The sequence below is a fragment of the Centropristis striata genome, chromosome 15, assembly GCF_030273125.1.
Source record: "Centropristis striata isolate RG_2023a ecotype Rhode Island chromosome 15, C.striata_1.0, whole genome shotgun sequence".
In the NCBI taxonomy this organism is placed as follows: Eukaryota; Metazoa; Chordata; class Actinopteri; order Perciformes; family Serranidae; genus Centropristis; species Centropristis striata.
In genome coordinates, this window is record NC_081531.1 from 14210419 (window position 1) to 14235161 (window position 24743).

The 24743-nt window shown below is 43.2% G+C and overlaps 2 protein-coding genes across 2 annotated transcripts; both read left to right on the top strand.

The window, feature by feature from the left end:
* Positions 1–1213: 1213 nt before the first annotated feature.
* Positions 1214–14752, top strand: LOC131986991 (organic cation/carnitine transporter 2-like). Its single transcript, XM_059352133.1, has 10 exons — positions 1214–1484; positions 3311–3374; positions 3734–3888; positions 4068–4239; positions 4433–4565; positions 4711–4811; positions 11903–12117; positions 12783–12965; positions 13171–13306; positions 14424–14752. The coding sequence occupies exons 1-10, from the start codon at positions 1214–1216 to the stop codon at positions 14494–14496; spliced, it is 1503 nt and encodes a 500-aa protein (XP_059208116.1). The 3' UTR covers positions 14497–14752.
* A 798-nt stretch (positions 14753–15550) lies between these two features.
* Positions 15551–24645, top strand: LOC131986688 (solute carrier family 22 member 4-like). Its single transcript, XM_059351758.1, has 11 exons — positions 15551–15757; positions 16484–16666; positions 17342–17445; positions 17792–17946; positions 18136–18307; positions 19436–19568; positions 19714–19814; positions 21420–21634; positions 21850–22032; positions 22238–22373; positions 24202–24645. The coding sequence occupies exons 1-11, from the start codon at positions 15551–15553 to the stop codon at positions 24272–24274; spliced, it is 1662 nt and encodes a 553-aa protein (XP_059207741.1). The 3' UTR covers positions 24275–24645.
* The last annotated feature ends 98 nt before the right edge of the window (positions 24646–24743 follow it).

Genomic DNA, 24743 nt, shown 5'->3' on the forward strand with positions numbered 1-24743 from the left:
AAAAAAACAGGTGAGAGTCATCAATCATCGGGTAAGCGGGAACTCTCCCCTAAGAGTGTCCTCAAGGACACCGTTCAACCACTAGCTACAGTAACTTTACAACGAAGTATATTACCAAAAGCTCATAAAATAAACTTATGAGCCCCATATCTCTGTATATACTGCTAGCTAACTTTATCTTCCCTCCATTTATTGTACACCCTCCTTTCCGGCTAACGGAAAGCTAACTAGCACTACCAAGACGCAGCAGGAGCTGGGTGTAAATGGCAATAAACCAACAATTCCTCCCTGGAACTCTCTTGGTGCAAAGCCAAAGCACTACAAATCACCTCCCTCAGTTTTGGGAAGACGGTTATCAGGCAGAACCCAGCACCTGGAGACTTACGATGACACCGTGTGGCCTGCACTACCATCATACAGGAATGTCGCTTCAACCCCAGTACCAAAGAGAAAGCAACCATGGACCAAGGTTACAACAAAAACGAAGAGCAAATTGCCCCAAGGCACAGGAATTCTACGGAAGAACAGATTTGCTCCACTCTCCCAGAATCCTGACTCCCCGAAAGTGGGCTCATCTTCCAGCTCCAGAGAAAGGTATGAGGCTAATTCATATGCTAAAAGGCTACAGAAAGAGCTAACCACTGGGCCCCAAACTCTGATAGTGGGTGACGGAGCTGTGAATGAGATAAAATGCTCTTGCAGCAAGAACACCAAAGTACTCTGTTTTACCAACGACATGGTGTCTGATATCTCAAAGAAGATCCTGAACATTGCTGCTGAGCATCCAACAGCTAATGCTCTCATCATACACACAGGAGCCCTTGATGTTGTGAAGCAACAATCAGAGGTATTAAAGCAAGACTTCACTGATCTGATTAACAAAGTTCGATGTTTAAATACTGAGGTGTTTTTCAGTGGACCACTACCAGGAGTTCGACAAGGGGATGAGAGATTCAGCAGGGTGATGATGCTAAACAGATGGCTCAAAGATATGTGTGCCGCTCAATCAATGAACTTTATTGACAATTTCAACATCTTTTGGGGATGCAGGCACCTCTTTAAGGCAGATGGATTTCGCCTTAACAAGGCAGGAGTGCAGTTGCTAAGCTCCAACATTTTTTATCATTTGCGTCACACACAAGCAGCCTGTGTCAAGGACATGAGGCAAGACGTTCCAAAACAACGGATAAGACGTCGCTCTGGTGAGGGCGCTATGATAAGGACTGACCATGGAGGACAGCAGAGTCTGAGAGAGCCGACAGCGTCATCATCATCCTCTCCCCAAAAAATGGAGTCTCCACCAGCCCCAACAGCCCAACGAGGGGAGTCTCACCGAGTCACGGCAGGAGACACCCAACCCTCACCCCCCCAGACTCCACCCAGCCCCCAATCCTCACCCCCCCCAGACCCCACCCAGCTTCCAACTCTCTCCATGCAGCCAGGACTCCCCACTTCTGGATTTCACAGACAGGATGAAGAGCCTTGTCAAGATTGGAATCCAGCTAACACCTCGCCAAAATCCCTTATTTACCCCCCTTAACCTCCCACATCCAGCCCCTCCCACTCCACCACCTCGGAAAGAACGCTCAACCAAAAATCACCGCCCTCCCCCACCCCCTCTGAATCACCATACCTGGGAATCCCTGAATGACCCTATCTGTGAGTCTGACTGATATGTGCCGGGTCCAGGCTCTGATATCAATATCAAGATTGCTCTGTTCCAGCAACAGTCAGGGCCCCATGGAGTTCAGTCAGCTTTCTCAATTCCTGTGATAATAGGTAACAGAAAAGGAATCAAACTGGTGAGAAATAAAAAGTGTTCAATTAACTCTGCCAATCTACTGAGTATAGCATGTCATCCTCCAAACTCACCAGCGTTTCCTGTTAAGGACTTACATTTAGCTCTTTTAAATATCAGATCTCTGCTTGGCAAATCTTTCTTAATCAATGATTTTATTCACAAGCACAACCTTGATTTTATGTTTTTAACTGAAACTTGGTTAAGTCAGGATAATAGTGCAGCAGTTCTTATTGAGTCAACCCCCCCAAATTTTAGTTTCTTCAGTGAAGCAAGAATACATAAGAGAGGAGGTGGAGTTGCCACCCTGTTCAAGGACAGCTGCCAATGTAAGAACATGTCTTATGGTCAGTTTGACTCCTTTGAATATGTTGCCATTCAGTTAAAATCACCCTATAGAGCAATCTATTTGACCATCTACAGACCCCCCAAATATGATGCAAGGTTTTTTGATGACTTTGCCAAACTACTGTCTGTTGTGTGCATGGATTTTGACCGTGTTGTTTTAGTAGGTGATTTTAACATTCATGTTGATAATCCTGAAGATGGGTGTGTTAAAGAACTTTTAAATATTCTGGATAACTTTGGGCTTTCTCAGCATGTCACAGATCCAACACATAACAGAGGACACATATTAGATCTAATTATTACCAAAGGTCTTAATATCTCTGAGGTTGTGGTGAACAATGTTGCTCTTTCTGATCACTACTGTGTTTTGTTTAAAATGACCACCCTTGCCAATCCTACAAAAGGTGAAGCAGAGGTAATCAGGAAGCGCTATATAAATGAAAACACTTGTGCATTATTCACCCAGGATTTTACAACATCACCAACCCCGCCCTCAGCTCTAGTTGATGACCTTGTTAACAGTTTTAGTTCCAATGTTTTGACTGTTATCAACTCTATCGCCCCAATTAAGACCAAAGTTCTCTCGAGGAGGAAAAAGACACCCTGGAGAAACGCCACACTGGTTAAAGCGCAGAAAAAAGTATGTAGACAAACAGAACGCAGGTGGCGAAAGAACAAACTCCAGGTATATTACGATATTTATAAAGAGGGTCTTCGCAACTATAATCAATCAACTGAAGAATGCAAGGCAGTCATATTTTTCAGAGATTATCAATATAAACAGTAATAATGCCCGCACACTTTTATCTGTAGTAGACAGACTGACAAATCCCACAGCATCAGTCCCTCCTGAACTGCTGTCTAACAAGTCATGCAATGACTTTGCAGCCTTCTTCACAAACAAAATATTACAGATAAGACAAGCAGTGTGCAGCTCCAGCTCAGGAATGATAACACTGGTGCCTTCCCATCCTCTAGTCAAGCTAGGACATTTTAAGCCTCCTAGATTATACAACACTAACGGAAACGGTTTCAAAATTAAAGCCCACAACCTGCTGCCTTGATATTCTGCCTTCAAACTTTTTAAAAACTGTTTTCAACTGCATAGCTCCGGATGTACTGCAGATAATAAATTCTTCTCTCCAAGCAGGACAGTTTCCACAGACTTTGAAAACTGCAGTAATAAAACCTCTCCTAAAAAAACTGTCTCAGGACAGTTCTCAGACAGGTACTGACTGTAAACTTCTTACAATTAAATGACATAAACAGTGGTGAGTTGCTGCCAGTCTTGTTTTTTCTTGTTTATTCTTGTTCTTTAAGGGGACAGCGGAGAATAGACGCACACACGCACACACGCACACACCCGCACGTATATAAAAACCTGTATGCTGTATGGTAAAACTTAAAATCTTCTTATTTCTTCCCCAAATTGCTCTAATTTTGCATAGAGAAAAGATCATGCCCGATATTAAATGAATAGTTCAAACAAAGTATTTTTTAGCAGCATGTATTTTGTCGTCTAAACCTTCACATCTTATTTTTATTCCCCCTTATTTTATTGTCTGACTAATTGACTAATCACTCTAGGTTTGGAAGGAAGCCAATTCTCTTCGCCACCATGGCAATTCAAACTATTTTTACCTTTGCCCAAATCTTCTCACCTTCTTGGACGGTGTTCTCCATCCTCTTCTTCTTCAGTGGTTTGGGACAGATCTCCAACTATGTCTCTGGTTTTGTGTTGGGTAAATGTCAACATTTCATGCTCTATTAACAATTAAGGACCCTTTTATAAAGTAGTGATTGATTTAGAATTATATATATAAATTGTGATATTATTGATAAAAATATAGATTATTACTAATGTCCTCACTTATAACCTGCACTTCTGTCACACATTATCTGTCTTTCTCTTTCTGTCCAGGCACTGAGATCTTGACTGGTAATGTTCGGGTCCTGTTCTCAACACTGGGCATATGTTTGGGCTTTGCCATTGGCTACATGATGCTGCCTCTCTTTGGTTACTTTTTAAGGGACTGGAAGTCTCTCCTGCTGGGTACCTCTCTGCCTGCCCTGCTCTACATCCCCCTCTGGTGGTGGGTTATACTCTTCACAACAAAATATGTTTTTACTGTCTCACCATGCACCACACGTATCATGATTTTTAAAAATCAAAATAAAGATTTGGTTCTTTCACAAGAGAAAAGTTGGACCTTCTTTGTTGCTTCATTTTTCAGCCCCTCTGATACATGCCGAACCTTTCTGTTTCTCTGTTAAACACTGAGGCAGGTTCATCCCAGAGTCTCCTCGGTGGTTGCTCTCTCAGGGAAGAGTGGAGGAGGCTGAAGCCATCATAAGAAAGGCCGCTAAGAAGAACAAAGTTGAGGCTCCACAAGTCATCTTTGAAGATTACAGTGTAGATGTAAGTGTGCTTTTGCTTTGAGGACTTGACAGGAGCCAGCCACATTGTTACGTAGTATGTTCACCCTGAGGGAACATGAATGTACCAAATTCAAGCAGTAAAACACAACAAATTGTAGATGAGGCTAAGATTTTGGATCTTGCAGGCTGTTGATACAAAGACACCTGCAAAGGAGCAACCCAATGTCTTCAACCTGCTGAGGACTAAAAACATCAGAAGCATGACTGCCATTCTGTGCCTGGTGTGGTGAGTATCTAATCTGAGCATTTCAGTCACACAACACATCAAAGCAAACAATTAGACTCAAGCATTATTAACAACAGTTGTGCATTTATCCTGTCTGTTTAAATGTTTTTTTTAAACACCTCGGCATAATTCAATCAAATTCAACTCCACCACTCACTCAAGCCCAAAACCAAACAGCAGAAAACTACAGAGTTGGGCAGGGGGAGAAATCCCACTGAAACTGGGAGTTTGACTCCTGGTAGTGGGACCTCCTGCTCTGTTATGCATTCAGTGAACACAACTCATGGAGGGTTAATGTGCATTTCATTGCTCTGCCATCTCCAACTAGTTGCTCCAATACTTTCAAGTGGAGTTTCGTATTGTAGGTGAAAAAAAACAATTGGGGAGTGTTCAGGCCTTCTCACGCTGGAGACCGAAGAAAAAGAATGAAACCAAAATCTGAAATATTTGTAAATTATTTTTAACTTTCAAGCATTTTGAACCACATCAGACAGGAATATTCATGTTCTGTGCATAATGAACCCGCGCTCAATTCTACACACTGCAGACAAATCCTTGCGTGCAACAGGAAAGTTGCATTTCCTATGGATGGTGCCAAAGAAGCATGTTGTTGTGGCGGGTGTAAATGTTGAGATTGTGTTTATTAGTGTTACATTTCTTTTAATACAAGGGTTAATGGTCAGCTCATAATACCATCAGGGCTTGGTGGGTTTTTTTTAGGTAAGACAGCAACCTCATTATGCTTCATTTATTAATAATAGTAATATCTGATGTAAAGCAGTCGCTCATCTGTCAGACACCAAACAGGACGAGGACCACAAGAGCGTCACGTTAAACAGTTTATTGAAGGATTCGGGGAAAAGGAGTGTATGGGTGTGAGTCCAGAGCTGTGAGGCGTCTCACTGAGATGGCGGGGTGGGTTCCAGAGCACACTCACTGATTGTCCGGAGTCACGGGGCAGAAGATGAAAGACGTAGTTGAGCAGGTCCGATATCACAGGTAGGAGTCAGAGGCGAATGAAGACAGGCAGGGTAACTGGTACTGGTTTGCAGACGATCTGACAAGGAGGTACTGAAAGCCAGGGCTTATATACAGAGGGTGATGAACAGGGAATGCAGTGCAGCTGGCAGGTTAATTAGTGCAGGAGTAGATGCAGGTGTGGCTGATCAGACAGAGCCGAGACTGGAGCTGCAGCAATTAGTGCTGTTAACAGGGCAGAGAGAGAGCTCATGACAGAACCCCCCCCCCTAAGGGACGGCCCCAGAAGTCCCCAAAAAACATCAAGCTGGGCGGGCAGAGGGGGAGTCGGCGGAGGGTCAGAACTCCTCTGAGCGGTCAGACTCCATGGCCTCATCCTCCGAGGGGGCCTGAGAGGTGCCATCAGGGGCCAGGGCAGGGTCAGAAACTGGGCAGGAGGAGCGACGGGACCCCTTAGGACGACCCCGACGGATGGCAGGCTGGTCCGGATGCAGACGGTGGAAGTCGGCGATGAGAGTCCGGTCCACAATTCGACTGGTCGGCACCCAGGTTCTCTCCTCAGGCCCATAGCCCTCCCAGTCGACGAGATACTGGAGGGCCCTACCCCTCCGTCTGGACTGAAGCAGGCGTCGAACGGTGTACACCAGCCCACCGTCAATGAGGCGAGGAGGAGGAGGAGCAGGTGCCGCTGGGACCAGCGGGCTTACATGCACTGGTTTGACTTTCGAAACATGGAAAGTGGGGTGCACCTTCATGGAAGCTGGCAACTGGAGCCGGACCGCGGTTGGACTGATGACCCTCTGGATAGGGAATGGGCCGATGAACCGAGGTGCTAGCTTACGTGATTCCACCCTCAGCGGCAGGTCCTTGGCTGACAGCCACACCTTCTGGCCAACACAGTAAGTGGGTGCTGGTGTCCTCCGACGGTTAGCCCCAGTGGCATAGCTGGTCACTGACTTGAGTAGTGTGGCACGGGCTTGTGACCAGGTGCGGCGGCATCGGCGAGCATGGGCGAGGGCAGATGGACAGGAAACCTCTCCTTCCTGGCTGGGGAACAGAGGGGGCTGGTAGCCATATACACACTGAAAAGGTGACATACCAGTGGCAGAACAGGTGAGGGAGTTGTGGGCGTACTCTACCCATGTCAGTTGTTGCGCCCAAGCCTGGGGCTTACGGGAAGCCATGCATCGGAGCGCCTTCTCCAGTTCCTGGTTCGCCCGCTCTGACTGACCATTGGACTGGGGATGAAATCCAGAGGTGAGACTTACTGTGGCCCCTAGAAGATGGCAGAACTCCTTCCAGAATGTAGAGGTGAATTGTGGGCCTCGGTCTGAGACAACGTCCTTGGGCAGACCGTGTAGACGGAAGACATGATCTATAACAACCTGGGCAGTCTCTCTAGCAGATGGCAGCTTCAGGAGGGGAATGAAGTGCGCCATCTTGCTGAACCGGTCAACCACAGTGAGAATGACAGTCATTCCATCCGATGGGGGCAGGCCTGTTACAAAGTCCAGGGAGACGTGGGACCAGGGTCGTGTGGGCACAGGCAGAGGCTGGAGTAATCCAGCGGGTGGCTGGTTGGAGGATTTGTTCTGGTTGCAGGTGAGGCAAGCACGGACAAATTCTCTGACATCCCTTCTCAAGGAAGGCCACCAGAAGCGCTGGGCAAGGAGATGGCAGGTGCGGGCTGAACCCGGGTGGCAGGCAAGGCGGGAGTTGTGTCCCCACTGTATGACCCGGGATCTCAAGTTCTCAGGGACGAAGAGACGGCCATCAGGGCATGCACTGGTGCCGGGATGGTCACGGAGAGCCTCTTGAACCTCTTCCTCGACATCCCAGGTCAAAGCAGCAATGATACAGGGATCAGGCAGGATGGGTGCAGGTTCCTGGGAAGGGGCGTCATCCTTCTGGAACTGGCGGGAGAGAGCATCCGGCTTGGTATTACGTGAACCTGGGCGGTATGACAGGGTGAAGTTGAATCTGGTGAAAAACAAGGCCCAGCGGGATTGTCTGGAGTTGAGGCGCTTGGCAGTGCGGATGTATTCAAGGTTTTTGTGATCTGTCCAGACCAGGAACGGGACCGTGGACCCCTCCAGCCAGTGACGCCACTCCTCCAGGGCAAGCTTGACGGCCAAAAGCTCACGGTTTCCAATGTCATAATTGCGCTCTGCAGGCGAAGGCCGGCGGGAAAAGAATGCACAGGGGTGCAATTTGTTGTCCTCCACTGCCCGTTGAGAAAGTATGGCCCCGACTCCCATGTCCGAGGCATCCACCTCGACGACGAACTGTCGGTCTGCATCCGGCATCAGGAGGATGGGTGCCGTGGTGAAGCGGGCCTTGAGGGTCTGAAAGGCTTTGTTAGCCTCTGGGGTCCAGACAAAGGGGTGTTTGATACTGGTCAGAGTGGTGAGGGGAGCGGCGACGGTGCTGTAGTTCCGGATGAATTTCCTGTAGAAATTGGCAAAGCCAAGGAACTGTTGCAACTTCTTCCTATTCTCCGGAACTGGCCAGGAAGTAACTGCCGAGACCTTTGCGGGGTCCATCTGGATATTTCCCTCAGCCACGATGTATCCCAGGAATGACACAGACTGAACATGGAACTCGCACTTCTCTGCTTTGACATAGAGGGAGTTCTCCAGGAGGCGACGGAGGACCAGTTGGACATGACGAGTGTGTTCAGACAGAGTTCTGGAGAAAATCAAGATGTCGTCCAGGTACACGAAGACGAACTTATTCAGCATGTCCCGCAGCACATCATTCACCAGAGCCTGGAATACCGCTGGTGCGTTGGTGAGGCCAAATGGCATTACCAGGTACTCGTAGTGGCCGGTGTGGGTGTTGAATGCTGTTTTCCACTCGTCGCCTTCTCGTATGCGCACTAGGTGGTACGCATTACGAAGGTCCAGTTTAGTGAAAATTGTGGATCCCTGGAGCAGCTCAAAAGCAGAGGTGAGTAAGGGCAGAGGATACCGGTTCTTCACTGTGATGTCGTTCAGACCTCGGTAATCAATGCAGGGCCGAAGAGAACCGTCTTTCTTTCCCACAAAGAAGAACCCGGCACCAGCAGGAGAAGAAGACGGGCGGATGATTCCAGCTGCTAAGGAGTCCCTGATGTAATCCTCCATGGCCTTTCTTTCTGGAGGAGACAGTGAGTAGAGGTGACCTTTAGGTGGAGCAGATCCAGGGAGAAGGTCAATGGCGCAGTCGTACGGACGGTGTGGGGGCAGAGATGTGGCTTTGGTCTTGTTGAACACTTGCCGGAGGCCATGGTAGCATTCAGGAACGTTAGAAATGTCAGGGGCAGTGCTGGGGGGTATTGAGCTGGTGGGCAGCGAGGCAGCACGCAAACAGGTCAGGTGGCAGTCATCTCCCAACTCATTGACAGTTCCGGAGGCCCAGTCGAGGTGAGGATTGTGGAGACGGAGCCATGGGTGGCCCAGGATTAGGGGTTGGCCCGGGGAGCAGAGTAGGTGGAAGCAGATGGTCTCTTGGTGGTTGCCTGACACCAACATTGAGATGGGGGCAGTGATTCTGGTAACTGTGCCAAGTACGTGACCGTCCAGGGCCCGGGCTGGAACGGGAGCGGACAAGCGGTGGCTTTCCAAGCCCAGCTGACGAGCAAGTTCTGTGTCCATAATGTTTGCTTCTGCGCCAGAGTCCACCAGGGCTGCCAGAGTGTGGGTTGTATCAGACAGGTAAAGACAGACTTGGATCAGGGTTTTACGATTGATGGAGGACTGAATGTTCATTGAGCTCAGCCGGATTCCTCCTACATCTGGTGAGCTCTGGCTTTTGCTGGACAGGTGGCGACTCGATGCCCATCACCGCCACAGTACAGACACAGGTTAGAGGTGATGCGTCGCTGCCGTTCTGCAGGGGTTAGGGAGGCGCGGCCGATTTCCATCAGTTCAGGCTGGTCCGGCTGGTAAGATGGTGTGGCAGGAGAAGACGGGAGAGCAGACGGGCTGCTCCGTGTGCTGGTGGATGGACTGTTGCGCCCTCTCTCTCGGCGACGGGCCTGGATCCTGCGGTCGATGCGGACAGCCAGAGCAATGGCTTCGTCGAGGGTGGAGGGTTGATCATGGGAAACCAACTCATCCTTTATGTAGTCCGCCAGGCTGTGGAGGAACGCATCCACCAACGCCTCCACGTTCCAGGAGCTCCGACTTGCCACTGTTCGAAAATCGATGGAGTAATCCGCCACGGTCCTTCTGCCTTGGCGAATACTCATCAGGATCTGTGATGCCTCAGCTGTTGTGGATCCCAAGTCGAAGACCTTGAGCATCTCCTCGGCGAACAGGTTGAAGGTAGCACATGCAGGGGTCTGGCGCTCGAACTCAGCTGTTCCCCACAGTCGAGCCCGTCCCGTCAGGTGAGTGATCACATAACCTACTTTAGCCCCTTCAGTGGCAAAGGTTCGGGGTTGCAGGCTAAACTGGACACGGCAGCTCGTCAGGAATGCCCGTACCTGAGTTGGGTCGCCGTTGAACCGCTCTGGATTGCCAATCTTGGGTTCTGGGGATACAGCAACAGCGGCGGCAGTGACCAGGGCAGATGACTCGGAAGCTGGGCTGGTGGGCAGACTGGCTGAAGCTGACGGAGGAGTAAGGTTGGTGAGAAGTTGAATAACCATGGCAAGTTGTTGTTGCTGCTGCTGAATCTGTTGCTGTTGCTGCTGGAACTGCTGTTGCTGTTGATGGCCGACCTGGAGCAGGGAGGCAATGTCATCAGTCATGCGGTTAACCTCTCTCTCTGTGTGTTCCAGGCGCTGCATGGCCGTGGGTTGTTCAGGTTCGTCGGGTTCCATGCTGGGTGGGACGTGCGCTGGGTCCATGTTTTGGTCAGATCGTACTGTCAGACACCAAACAGGACGAGGACCACAAGAGCGTCACGTTAAACAGTTTATTGAAGGATTCGGGGAAAAGGAGTGTATGGGTGTGAGTCCAGAGCTGTGAGGCGTCTCACTGAGATGGCGGGGTGGGTTCCAGAGCACACTCACTGATTGTCCGGAGTCACGGGGCAGAAGATGAAAGACGTAGTTGAGCAGGTCCGATATCACAGGTAGGAGTCAGAGGCGAATGAAGACAGGCAGGGTAACTGGTACTGGTTTGCAGACGATCTGACAAGGAGGTACTGAAAGCCAGGGCTTATATACAGAGGGTGATGAACAGGGAATGCAGTGCAGCTGGCAGGTTAATTAGTGCAGGAGTAGATGCAGGTGTGGCTGATCAGACAGAGCCGAGACTGGAGCTGCAGCAATTAGTGCTGTTAACAGGGCAGAGAGAGAGCTCATGACATCATCCTTTATGGTCAGATTGTATAGTATACATTTCACAATGACTGCATGTCATTTCTGTCACATATAATGTCCATAGCAAAACATCAAGCTAATGCGCTTGGAAATCAATGATTTTGGAAGATGGCAAACCTGTACTCCCCCTTTGTAGGTTTCTCACAGAGTTTCTCAACAGCTATACTTCCCCACATGCTCTCTTTATGCCTGTTGCCTTTGTAACTGTTTGGCAAAATTATTTTGGGACCAAATCAGTTGATAAATATCCAAAGTGGTCTGTGATGCTGTGAACAGAATTGACATCCAAGAAAATCTTTTGCTTTTTCTTTGATTTGAATCTTTGATTTTGGTGTAAGCAAATGTCATTAGTTTTTTTGGTTGACTTGGTTTTGTTCGACACCCGAAATCTGCAGTCATCAAAACAGCTGAATGACAAAATACTAAAGTACTGACTTGTAATTGAAAGTTACAAATTATTAAAGGGTAAATAACACATTAAACTAATGTTATCACTTGATACTAAGTTAATGTTCTGGATGATAATTGCCAGGACTATTGTACTAGATTGTACAGATGTACTTAAAGTGTTTACTAGTGTTTCTCTACAGTGATGTGATTAAGATTTAAATCCTGCACTACTACTGTATCCCAAGTCTTGCATGCCAAATTGTTCTGTCTTGATGGCAGTGAAGCATAAATAAAAGTATTAAGTTTAATGCTCTTGGTTTGCTATTGTACACATTAAATGGCATTATATTGATTTCTTTTTACGCATATTTCCATTCTAATATCTCTGTTGTCTGTATCTTTGTCCTCCCAGGTTCACTATGAGTATTGGATACTATGGCCTGTCCCTGAACTCATCCCAACTTCATGCTAACCCCTATCTCAGCTGCTTCCTCTCAGCAGCTGTAGAAGTACCAGCATACATTTCTAGCTGGCTGGCACTGCGATACCTTCCACGACGACTGTCTGTCATATTTGTCTTGCTGCTTGCAGGAATGTCGCTGTACCTGATTCAGCTGGTGCCTCAAAGTAAGCAGTGTCATGATGTAGTCCATCACACTACTCGTGTTTTCAAGCTTATTTTTTTGAATATTTAAAAGATATTCTACAGATTCAGCATTGTACTCCTATAGCATTGTCAGACTTACCATGGACAGTTAGAGGAATATCATCCATTTCATTCACACATTCTTCTTGCTTGTCAAAACCTGCCACCTACATTATCCACAAAGCTAATCTACAGCAACAGTTCATGCTTGTAGCAGCTCATAATATAGCCATGAGCTGTTGGCGAGGAGTGGGCTACAACGTTCTGGTAAACTCACTTCTCTCTAACTCCACGCCACCAGTTGTTCATCTTCAGCCCCAGTCGCTACTAACTCATGTGACATCACCTGAGACAATTTATCATATTTCACACCAGCTCTGCTTGGAGCCACAAAATATGTTATTCAACTTTTATTCACACATGCAGACTTTAATGTGTAACATTGGGTAAGAGCCCCTTTGAGACAACCTCTAAGGTTGAACAATTGTTAAGAATAAAAGAAGAACTTTGGAGTTTATTAAGCAGTGGAAAAAATGGCTGCATGACATGAAGTCAGGGGTAAAAATCTGAGCACTCGGATCATACAGAGACTGACTTTCATTTGCCTTCAGTTCTGTTCTTAGACAAACTATTTCTAATGTTTTAGGTTTATCAGGTGTGGCTGTTGCCCTGGAGATGCTGGGTAAATTTGGTATCTGTGCCGGTTTCAGCTTGCTGTATGGCTACACAGCAGAGCTTTATCCAACAGTCCTCAGGAACACAGCGACGGGGACATGCTCTGCATTTTCCAGAGTGGGCAGCTGTATTGCACCTTTTTTGCTACAGCTGAGTGAGTAAACTGGTTTTTAATAGTAATTTATAACATTTGTCAAACCTTTTATCTGAGCACATTGATACATTTTAGTAGCTAGGTATCTGATTTGTAGTTTAGATAATCTGTACACACTGATGATTTCACATACTGTAAACATTTACAGTGCACATACGCAGAACAGAGGACCTCCCTCATCCTAATTTCCCCTCTCCTTGTACAGGGATGTACTTTAAGTTCCTGCCATATATAATACTAGGGACTCTGGCTGTTGTGTGTGCCTTGGCTACTCTCTTCTTGCCAGAGAGTTTTGGACGACCTCTACCCCAAACAATTCAACAGATGCAGAAGAGAGAAAGGTGGGTCCTAAAGGAATACAATTATATTATATTAGTTTATAAAGCTCCTTTCTTTGGATTTGACTTTTGCAATTTACTTATGCTACTACTGCTTTACTACGACTATTCTACTTTACCACGACTATACTGCTTTACCACGACTATACTACTTTATCACGACTATACTGCTTTACCACGACTATACTGCTTTACCACGACTATACTGCTTTACCACGACTATACTGCTTTGCCACGACTGTACTGCTTTACCACGACTATACTACGTTACCACGACTATACTGCTTTACCACGACTATACTGCTTTACCACGACTATACTGCTTTACCACGACTATACTGCTTTACCACGACTATACTGCTTTACCACGACTATACTACGTTACCACGACTATACTGCTTTACCACGACTATACTGCTTTACCACGACTATACTGCTTCACCACGACTATACTGCTTCACTACAACTGTACTACTTTACTAAGTATTAAGATTAAAAAAATTTACAGTATAAATACCTTTATTTCCCCATACACTGTTTGCAAAAATGAAGTTTGGTTAACACATAGTTGCTACTTTCATTTAGAAATTCAAAACCATACTTAAAATAGAGAAGTGCACTTTGTTTTTTATCTGTTCATATACAGAGCAGGATCCACAGGTATAAACGGATAAAAAAAAACCTTCTGCACTATTAATCATCATTAAGCATCTAAATCCCTCTAACTTCTCCTGCAGACCCCTGTCAATCAGATCATCTATCAGCAACCACGGGTAACCACAGTTGAACAGAAAAAACTGAAAAAAGAAACTATCGCCCCAACCCTAATGCTCGAGTTTGCAAAAGACAATTATGAATTAACTTTTCAGTCCTAAATTAATTTAATAAAAATAAACAGCATGATATTATTATTTAAAAAAAATAATAATTTCATGAGACCTGAGACATATCTGTTGCTTTAAAGAATATGGCAACAGAAAAATGTGACTGACTATTCCTTGAATAAAACAACCAAAAGTTTGCAATGACTGTATTTATTCATGATAATGTTCCAACATTTTAGTTTTCCTGTATGCTGAAAACCAAATGATGGTTTGTTTTTGTTTGTCTTTTGTCCCAGCAGCATGAAGCACCTCTTCATCAAAAGAAAGGAATACTCAAAACCTGTGGTGCTTTTCGAAAGTCGACTTTGATTCTCTAAAACATTGATTATTTAATTATTAATAAGCATTGTAAAAAATCACTTATCATGCCAACTGTTAACTCATCTTACTATTCAAAATTTCCATCACAAAATTAAAATCCGACAAATTGATATGACAACATAACCAAGAAATCAAATTTAAATACTTGAAACTTGACTTAAGCGTGTACTTGAAAATATGTTTATTTTGGAGTAAATTAAGTGGGATTTTTTATTTTTAAGGTAAACATGATATTGTTTGAATAAATGTCACGTTCCTTGTTGCCATTGAAGTCACATACTTTCACAAATAAAATGATGAGTTGCAAGGATTTGTTTTTATTCTGTTTGCATCTCATCTTGAAATTAACATCTGCATAGGCTACATGTGTTAGCTAAAATGGTGAAGATAATACAAAATATTAACGTAAAGGTGGGACATCTCACGTTTCAGATAACCAGGGGCCGGTATTTCAAAACTTGTATTCTGGATAATCCGGTTAACAAAATCCTCCTTTTCTCAGTCATGGATCAAGGTGATCCTGCTGACTTTATCTGAGTATTTCAAAACATTGGCAGAGTGGATCACTGTGACGTCAATGTGGGCGGATCTGGATTTCCAAATCTTGTCGTGTCTCCGCCTCTGGGATCGAAACATGGCCTGGACTGTCCCCTTATGGAAATAAAGTCAATATTTGGATAATATACTTAGTAGCTAAGTTGCAGGTATTCTTATAAACAGAGACAAGGGAGGCTATTATGCATTCATTTATCAACTTTAAATGATTATTATAAATTCAAGCACATAACAGTATATTTAGTAATGTGCAGGACAAATGTGCAGCATACATGGGTGTGCAACATGTATTATCACAGTGATTATGGTATTGCAAAACCCATGTTGTGCCGAACATCACACCACATGACCAATCAGCAAGTATTTTTCTATCAAAAATTGTTTTATTATCTTTGTAATGAATAACTTGTAGCATTGTGTGTTTGGGAGAGGAGGAGTTAGTCTGCACTATAAGGACTTTGGATGGGACAGTTTAGATTCTGACGATATGACGGATTATGAGGACGCAGCAGCTTTTTTGGGACAGTGGGGACGCTTCCAGCAGATTGTCTTCTTCCTGCTCTGTGCCAGTGTTATTCCCAATGGATTTAGTGGTTTCATCGTTGTCTTTCTGACTGACACTCCTAGTCACCACTGCCTGGTTCCTGAGGTCAATCTGACTCAAGACTGGCACAATGCTACCATCCCAGTAGAGGTAATATTATATATATATATATATATATATATATATATATATATATATATATTACATTATTACATCTTATTCTTATGTCCCTGTTCCTGTACAATTTTGCTAAGGACTTGAACTTGACTTGGCTTCCTGAGGTAATGTAGAGTTTTTAAAAGAAAGTTTATTCAACAATTCAACAATGGAACAACCGTGAAAAAGAAATCAGAATAAATAAAGAAATTGATCAATTATTTTGTGTACAATATTGCTCAGAACTTGAAATATTTGTGAGTTCAGGGTTAAAGCATAATAAGTCAAATAGAAATAAACTAATAACTGAAAAAATATCAATGTTTGCAAAGTTTTTTTGTGAAATTACTGTAGTTTTGGAAGATATGGGTTATTTTAAATATCTTTCCCAATATTCTGATGATCACACTTGTAGTTTTGGAGATGTTTTCTACGTCTGTGCTACTGTATGAGAATATGATAAAGCGGTCTGGCTAAAGTCCAGGATTTTATATGAAGGTTTAAAGAAAGGGAAAGGTACTGTAAGGACCCAGTTGTAAACGTCTCATTGTTGCATCACATTTCCATACACAGTACGGCATAAATCCCAGTCTTACCCTGATGCTCCAGTGGCTATTTTACTATTTTTTTATTTTGCTATTTACATTATTGCTAAGGACTGTTGTCCTAAAGAAATGTTCCTAATAACACTAATACAGTTTGTGTCGTTGTGTCTGTGAGGTGGTGAATGGGGAAGAGGAGCTGAGCAGATGCAGCAGGTACAGGCTGGATGTGGTCAGAAATCTCTCTGCTCAGGGATTCATTCCTGGCAGGGACATCAACCTCACTGACCTGGAGCAGGAGGGCTGTGTGGACGGCTGGAGCTACAGCAGAGACATCTACCAATCCACCTTAGTCTCTGAGGTGAGTATGTACATCTGCGATAGAATGATCTTCTGAACTGTAGTTAGTCATTAACTGGGCTGGAACACATTGTACAAAAAAATAGATAATAAATAATGACAAACTGTGACATGATATTACACACAGAAGTACAGAAACATGATTGATGATTTTGTTGCTCAACTTGCTCCCAGCCTCTGTCTGATGCGCTGTTTGTGGCAGTAGACTGGGAACAAGAGGCGATCTGTTTTAAAAAGTACGATTTCTCATTAAATTGTATTCTGGTTTGTGGATCAGATATGCTGAATTAAACATGCACTCATAACACTGTTAATTCACCGTCCATAGTGTGTGTGAGGGTATTTGTGGAGTTTTTTCTCTGGTTAACAACTTGTTCTATTGCTTCTTGCTGAGGCTGCAGATGCTCAGACAGCGTAAAAAAAACGTAGTAACCCAAGTTATAAACTAAACGTGTATTTATACTAATACTATAATATTAAACAGAGTTTAGCTTTATGGGATTAACACAAAAACAGAAAATGTCTCCAAACCATAGTGAACACCGGAGTGCTCCTCCAAAGTCTAGCTCTTAAGTTCTATCTCTGTGGCATGGGTTCTTCCCATAGACTGTATATATGTATATATATGTTCTTCCTGGTCCATGCATTTAATTGTTTAATTGATTGTGTATTCCAGTTTGACCTGGTGTGCAGTGATCAGTGGAAGCAGCCGTTCACTTCAACAGTTTTCTATCTGGGAATTCTTGTCGGATCCTTTTTCTCAGGACAGTTCTCAGACAGGTACTGACTGTAACCTTCTTACAATTAAATGACATAAACAGTGGTGAGTTGCTGCCAGTCTTTAATTCTTGTTCTTTAAGGGGACAGCGGAGAATAGACGCACACACGCACACACGCACACACCCGCACGTATATAAAAACCTGTATGCTGTATGGTAAAACTTAAAATCTTCTTATTTCTTCCCCAAATTGCTCTACTTTTGCATAGAGAAAAGATCATGCCGGATATTTAATGAATAGTTCAAACAAAGTATTTTTTAGCAGCATGTATTTTGTCGTCTAAACCTTCACATCTTATTTTATTCCCCCTTATTTTATTGTCTGACTAATTGACTAATCACTCTAGGTTTGGAAGGAAGCCAATTCTCTTCGCCACCATGGCAATTCAAACTATTTTTACCTTTGCCCAAATCTTCTCACCTTCTTGGACGGTGTTCTCCATCCTCATCTTCTTCAATGGTTTGGGACAGATCTCCAACTATGTCTCTGGTTTTGTGTTGGGTAAATGTCAACATTTCATGCTACTAACAATTAAGGACCCTTTTATACATTAGTGATTGATTTAGAATTATATATATATATATACACATTGTGATATTATACATGAAAATATAAATAGATTATTACTAATGTCCTCACTTATAACCTGCACTTCTGTCACACATTATCTGTCTTTCTCTTTCTGTCCAGGCACTGAGATCTTGACTGGTAATGTTCGGGTCCTGTTCTCAACACTGGGCATATGTTTGGGCTTTGCCATTGGCTACATGATGCTGCCTCTCTTTGGTTACTTTTTAAGGGACTGGAAGTCTCTCCTGCTGGGTACCTCTCTGCCTGTCCTGCTCTACATCCCCCTCTGGTGGTGGGTTATACTCTTCACAACAAAATATGTTTTTACTGTCTCACCATGCACCACACGTAGCCTGGGTATACCCATACTGCCTTGCGCGCTCGAATTTAATTTCGAACCTCCATCCAGTCTGGCAACCAAGGCTGTTAAATTCAGCGGGTTGTCTCGTCTGATCTGAGGTCGTAGTCGAAAAGTGGAGGCAGAGACCTGCCCCCCGCGTGGCTCCCCCTTCCACATCCACATCCCTCCCGAGAGAGAGAGAGAGAGAGGCAGAGAGAGAGAGGCTCACTTGGATGTTTGTTTTTCTCCGGTTTCTTAGCCCTGTTTTAGAGATCCAATCACAGAGCGGGGAGGAACGGCAAGACGATGACACATACTACTCGGCACTTGGAAGCTTGTAGTTTTCTTACGGATCCAACATGGCTGCTGCAGACGCGAAACTCTTTTTAGCTGTAGATGTTGTTTAAATAGTTTAGAGCGAAAGTTGAAAGGCGAAAGGTCTCTCGGCGGCTCCGCTGAGATCACCGGCGTTATGGTATCGGGGCTATTAGCGTCGCTAGCGGCTATTAGCGCAGCTAGCGGCTAATAGCTAATAGACGCTAGCGGCTGCGGAGCCGCCGAGAGACCCGCAGCAGCTTGTTTATTGCCCATAAAATCAGTGGATGTGTGTGGATGAATGACATGAGGGGGAATAAAGCGTGAAAATAAATAATCTTGCAGAAAGCGAGAACTGGCGAAGCAAAGCAGCAAGCAACACTCTCTCTCACACACACACACACACACACAACAAACATCCATTTCTGTTGCTCTACATACGTCATCTGGTATAACTGATACGATTGGCTAAGAGCTACATACAGATACTTTTGATAGATATTCTAAGCGCCCAATAAACAGCTTCGGAGGATCGTAAACCACGCCTCCTCTACGGAGAAATGAATGGTTGGTTGCCAGACTAGATCTCATTTGAGAATAGTCTGGTGTTAGCCAGGCTACACCACACGTATCATGATTTTTAAAAATCAAAATAAAGATTTGGTTCTTTCACAAGAGAAAAGTTGGACCTTCTTTGTTGCTTCGTTTTTCAGCCCCTCTGATACATGCCGAACCTTTCTGTTTCTCTGTTAAACACTGAGGCAGGTTCATCCCAGAGTCTCCTCGGTGGTTGCTCTCTCAGGGAAGAGTGGAGGAGGCTGAAGCCATCATAAGAAAGGCTGCTAAGAAGAACAAAGTCGAGGCTCCACAAGTCATCTTTGAAGATTACAGTGTAGATGTAAGTGTGCTTTTGCTTTGAGGACTTGACAGGAGCCAGCCACATTGTTGCATAGTATGTTCACCCTGAGGGAACATGAATGTACCAAATTCAAGCAGTAAAACACAACAAATTGTAGATGAGGCTAAGATTTTGGATCTTGCAGGCTGTTGATACAAAGACACCTGCAAAGGAGCAACCCAATGTCTTCAACCTGCTGAGGACTAAAAACATCAGAAGCATGACTGCCATTCTGTGCCTGGTGTGGTGAGTATCTAATCTGAGCATTTCAGTCACACAACACATCAAAGAAAACAATTAGACTCAAGCATTATTAACAACAGTTGTGCATTTATCCTGTCTGTTTAAATGTTTTTTTTAAACACCTCGGCATAATTCAATCAAATTCAACTCCACCACTCACTCAAGCCCAAAACCAAACAGCAGAAAACTACAGAGTTGGGCGGGGGGAGAAATCCCACTGAAACTGGGAGTTTGACTCCTGGTAGTGGGACCTCCTGCTCTGTTATGCATTCAGTGAACACAACTCATGGAGGGTTAATGTGCATTTCATTGCTCTGCCATCTCCAACTAGTTGCTCCAATACTTTCAAGTAGAGTTCCGTATTGTAGGTGAAAAAAAACAATTGGGGAATGTTCAGGCCTTCTCACACTGGAGACCGAAGGAAAAGAATGAAACCAAAATCTGAAATATTTGTAAATTATTTTTAACTTTCAAGCATTTTGAACCACACCAGACAGGAATATTCATGTTCTGTGCATAATGAACCCGCGCTCAATTCTACACACTGCAGACAAATCCTTGCGTGCAACAGGAAAGTTGCAATTCCTATGGATGGTGCCAAAGAAGCATGTTGTTGTGGCGGGTGTAAATGTTGAGATTGTGTTTATTAGTGTTACATTTCTTTTAATACAAGGGTTAATGGTCACCTCATAATACCATCAGAGCTTGGTGTGTTTTTTTTAGGTAAGACAGCAACCTCATTATGCTTCATTTATTAATAATAGTGATAACTGATGTAAAGCAGTCGCTCATCCTTTATGGTCAGATTGTATAGTATACATTTCACAATGACTGCATGTCATTTCTGTCACATATAATGTCCATAGCAAAACATCAAGCTAATGCACTTGGAAATCAATGATTTTGGAAGATGGCAAACCTGTACTCCCCCTTTGTAGGTTTCTCACAGAGTTTCTCAACAGCTATACTTCCCCACATGCTCTCTTTATGTCTGTTGCCTTTGTAACTGTTTGGCAAAATTATTTTGGGACCAAATCAGTTGATAAATATCCAAAGTGGTGTGTGATGCTGTGAACAGAATTGACGTCCAAGAACATCTTTTGATGGTGTAAGCAGTCATTAGTTTTTTGGTTGACTTGTTTTTGTTCGACACCCGAAATCTGCAGTAATCAAAACGGCTGCATGGCAAAATACAAAAGTTTGGATTGTTGTACTGACTTGTAATTGAAAGTCACAAATTATTAAAGGGCTCTAAACAGTAATGCATTAGTAAGTAACACATTAAAGTAATGTAATCACTTGTCTTGATACTAAGTTAATGTTCTGGATGATAATTGCCAGGACTATTTTACTAGATTGTACAGATGTACTTAAAGTGTTTACTAGTGTTTCTCTACATTGATGTGATTAAGATTTAAATCCTGCACTACTACTGTATCCCAAGTCTTGCATGCTAAATTGTTCTGTCTTGATGGCAGTGAAGCATAATAAGTATTAAGTTTAATGCTCTTGGTTTGCTACTGTACACATTAAATGTCATTATATTGATTTCTTTTTACGCATATTTCCATTCTAACATCTCTGTTGTCTGTATCTTTGTCCTCCCAGGTTCACTATGAGTATTGGATACTATGGCCTTTCCCTGAACTCATCCCAACTTCATGCTAACCCCTATATCAGCTGCTTCCTCTCAGCAGTTGTAGAAGTACCAGCATACATTTCTAGCTGGCTGGCACTGCGATACCTTCCACGACGACTGTCTGTCATATTTGTCTTGCTGCTTGCAGGAATGTCGCTGTACCTGATTCAGTTGGTGCCTCAAAGTAAGCAGTGTCATGATGTAGTCCATCACACGACTCATGTTTTCAAGCTTATTTTTTAGAATATTTAAAATATATTCTACAGATTCAGCATTGTACTCCTATAGCATTGTCAGACTTACCATGGACAGTTAGAGGAATATCATCCATTTCATCCATTTCATGACTTTCATTTGCCTTCAGTTCTGTTCTTAGACAAACTATTTCTAATGTTTTAGGTTTATCAGGTGTGGCTGTTGCCCTGGAGATGCTGGGTAAATTTGGTATCTGTGCCGGTTTCAGCTTGCTGTATGGCTACACAGCAGAGCTTTATCCAACAGTCCTCAGGAACACAGCGACGGGGACATGCTCTGCATTTTCCAGAGTGGGCAGCTGTATTGCACCTTTTTTGCTACAGCTGAGTGAGTAAACTGGTCTTTAATAGTAATTTATAACATTTGTCAAACCTTTTATCTGAGAACATTGATACATTTTAGTAGCTAGGTATCTGATTTGTAGTTTAAATAATCTGTACACACTGATGATTTCATATACTGTAAACATTTACAGTGCACATACGCAAAACAGAGGACTTCCCTCATCCTAATTTCCCCTCTCCTTGTACAGGGATGTACTTTAAGTTCCTGCCATATATAATACTAGGGACTCTGGCTGTTGTGTGTGCCTTGGCGACTCTCTTCCTGCCAGAGAGTTTTGGACGACCTCTACCCCAAACAATTCAACAGATGCAGAAGAGAGAAAGGTGGGTCCTAAAGGAATACAATTATATTATATTAGTTTATAAAGCTCCTTTCTTTTGATTTGACTTTTGCAATTTACTTCTGCTACTACTGCTTTACTACAACTATTCTACTTTACCAAGGCTATACTGCTTTACTACGGCTATACTACTTTATCACGACTATACTGCTTTACCACGACTATACTGCTTTACTACTACTAAACTGCTTTACTACGACTATACTGCTTTACCAAGGCTATACTGCTTTACCACGACTATACTGCTTTACCAAGGCTATACTGCTTTACTACGACTATACTGCTTTACTACGACTATACTACATTACCATGACTATACTGCTTTACCAAGGCTATACTGCTTTACCACAACTATACTGCTTTACCACGACTATACTGCTTTACTATGACTATACTGCTTTACCAAGGCTATACTGCTTTACTACGACTATACTGCTTTACTACGACTATACTATGTTACCACAACTATACTGCTTTACCACGACTATACTGCTTTACTACGACTATACTGCTTTACCACGACTATAGTGCTTTACTACGACTATACTGCTTTACCAAGGCTATACTGCTTTACCACGACTATACTGCTTTACCACGACTGTTCTGCTTTACTACGACTATACTATGTTACCACGACTATACTGCTTTACCACGACTATACTGCTTTACCACGACTATACTGCTTTACTATGACTATACTGCTTTACTACGACTATACTGCTTTACTACTACTAAACTGCTTTACTACGACTATACTGCTTTACCAAGGCTATACTGCTTTACCACGACTATACTGCTTTACCAAGGCTATACTGCTTTACTACGACTATACTGCTTTACTACGACTATACTACATTACCATGACTATACTGCTTTACCAAGGCTATACTGCTTTACCACAACTATACTGCTTTACCACGACTATACTGCTTTACTATGACTATACTGCTTTACCAAGGCTATACTGCTTTACTACGACTATACTGCTTTACTACGACTATACTATGTTACCACAACTATACTGCTTTACCACGACTATACTGCTTTACTACGACTATACTGCTTTACCACGACTATAGTGCTTTACTACGACTATACTGCTTTATCAAGGCTATACTGCTTTACCACGACTATACTGCTTTACCACGACTGTTCTGCTTTACTACGACTATACTATGTTACCACGACTATACTGCTTTACCACGACTATACTGCTTTACCACGACTATACTGCTTTACTACGACTATACTGCTTTACCAAGGCTATACTGCTTTACCAAGGCTATACTGCTTTACCAAGGCTATACTGCTTTACCACGACTATACTGCTTTACTACGACTATAGTGCTTTACCAAGGCTATACTGCTTTACCACGACTGTACTGCTTTACTACGACTATACTGCTTTACCACGACTATACTGCTTTACTACGACTATACTGCTTTACTACGACTATACTGCTTTACCACGACTATACTGCTTTACTACGACTATACTGCTTCGCCCCAACCCTAATGCTCGAGTTTGTAAAAGACAATTATGAATTAACTTTTCAGTCCTAAATGGATTTTATAAAAATAAACAGCATGATATTGTTATTTAAAAGAAAAATAAATAATTTCATGAGACCTGAGACGTATCTGTTGCTTTAAGGAAAATGGCAACAGAAAAATGTGACTGACTATTCCTTGAATGAAACAACCAAAAGTTTGCAATGACTGTATTTATTCATGATAATGTTCCAACATTTTAGTTTTCCTGTATGCTGAAAACCAAATGATGGTTTGTTTTTGTTTGTCTTTTGTCCCAGCAGCATGAAGCACCTCTTCATCAAAAGAAAGGAACACTCAAAACCTGTGGTGCTTTTCGAAAGTCGACTTTGATTCTCTAAAACATTGATTATTATTAATAAGCATTGTAAAAAAATCACTTATCATGCCAACTGTTAACTCATCTTACTATTCAAAATTTCCATCACAAAATTAAAATCCGACAAATTTATATAACAACATAACCAAGAAATCAAATTTAAATACTTGAAACTTGACTTAAGCGTGTACTTGAAAATATGTTTATGTTGGAGTAAATTAAGTGGGATTTTTTATTTTTAAGGTAAACATGATATTGTTTGAATAAATGTCACGTTCCTTGTTGCCATTGAAGTCACATACTTTCACAAATAAAATGACGAGCTGCAAGGATTTGTTTTTAGTCTGTTTGCGTCTCATCTTGAAATTAACATTTGCATAGGCTACATGTGTTACCTAAAATGGTGAAGATTAATACAAAATACATCCCATGTTTCAGATAAACAGGTAACACATTTTTTGTTGGTTACATTATTACATAGAT

Bases quoted from the DNA above. Each gene is read 5' to 3' on its own strand.
- LOC131986991 (XM_059352133.1), top strand. From the start codon at position 1,214: ATGATAAGGACTGACCATGGAGGACAGCAGAGTCTGAGAGAGCCGACA. The intron at 4,812-11,902 runs GTGAGTATCTAA...TTGTCCTCCCAG, and splicing joins GCCATTCTGTGCCTGGTGTG to GTTCACTATGAGTATTGGAT. The intron at 13,307-14,423 runs GTGGGTCCTAAA...CTTTTGTCCCAG, and splicing joins CAGATGCAGAAGAGAGAAAG to CAGCATGAAGCACCTCTTCA.
- LOC131986688 (XM_059351758.1), top strand. From the start codon at position 15,551: ATGACGGATTATGAGGACGCAGCAGCTTTTTTGGGACAGTGGGGACGC. The intron at 21,635-21,849 runs GTAAGCAGTGTC...CTAATGTTTTAG, and splicing joins GATTCAGTTGGTGCCTCAAA to GTTTATCAGGTGTGGCTGTT. The intron at 22,374-24,201 runs GTGGGTCCTAAA...CTTTTGTCCCAG, and splicing joins CAGATGCAGAAGAGAGAAAG to CAGCATGAAGCACCTCTTCA.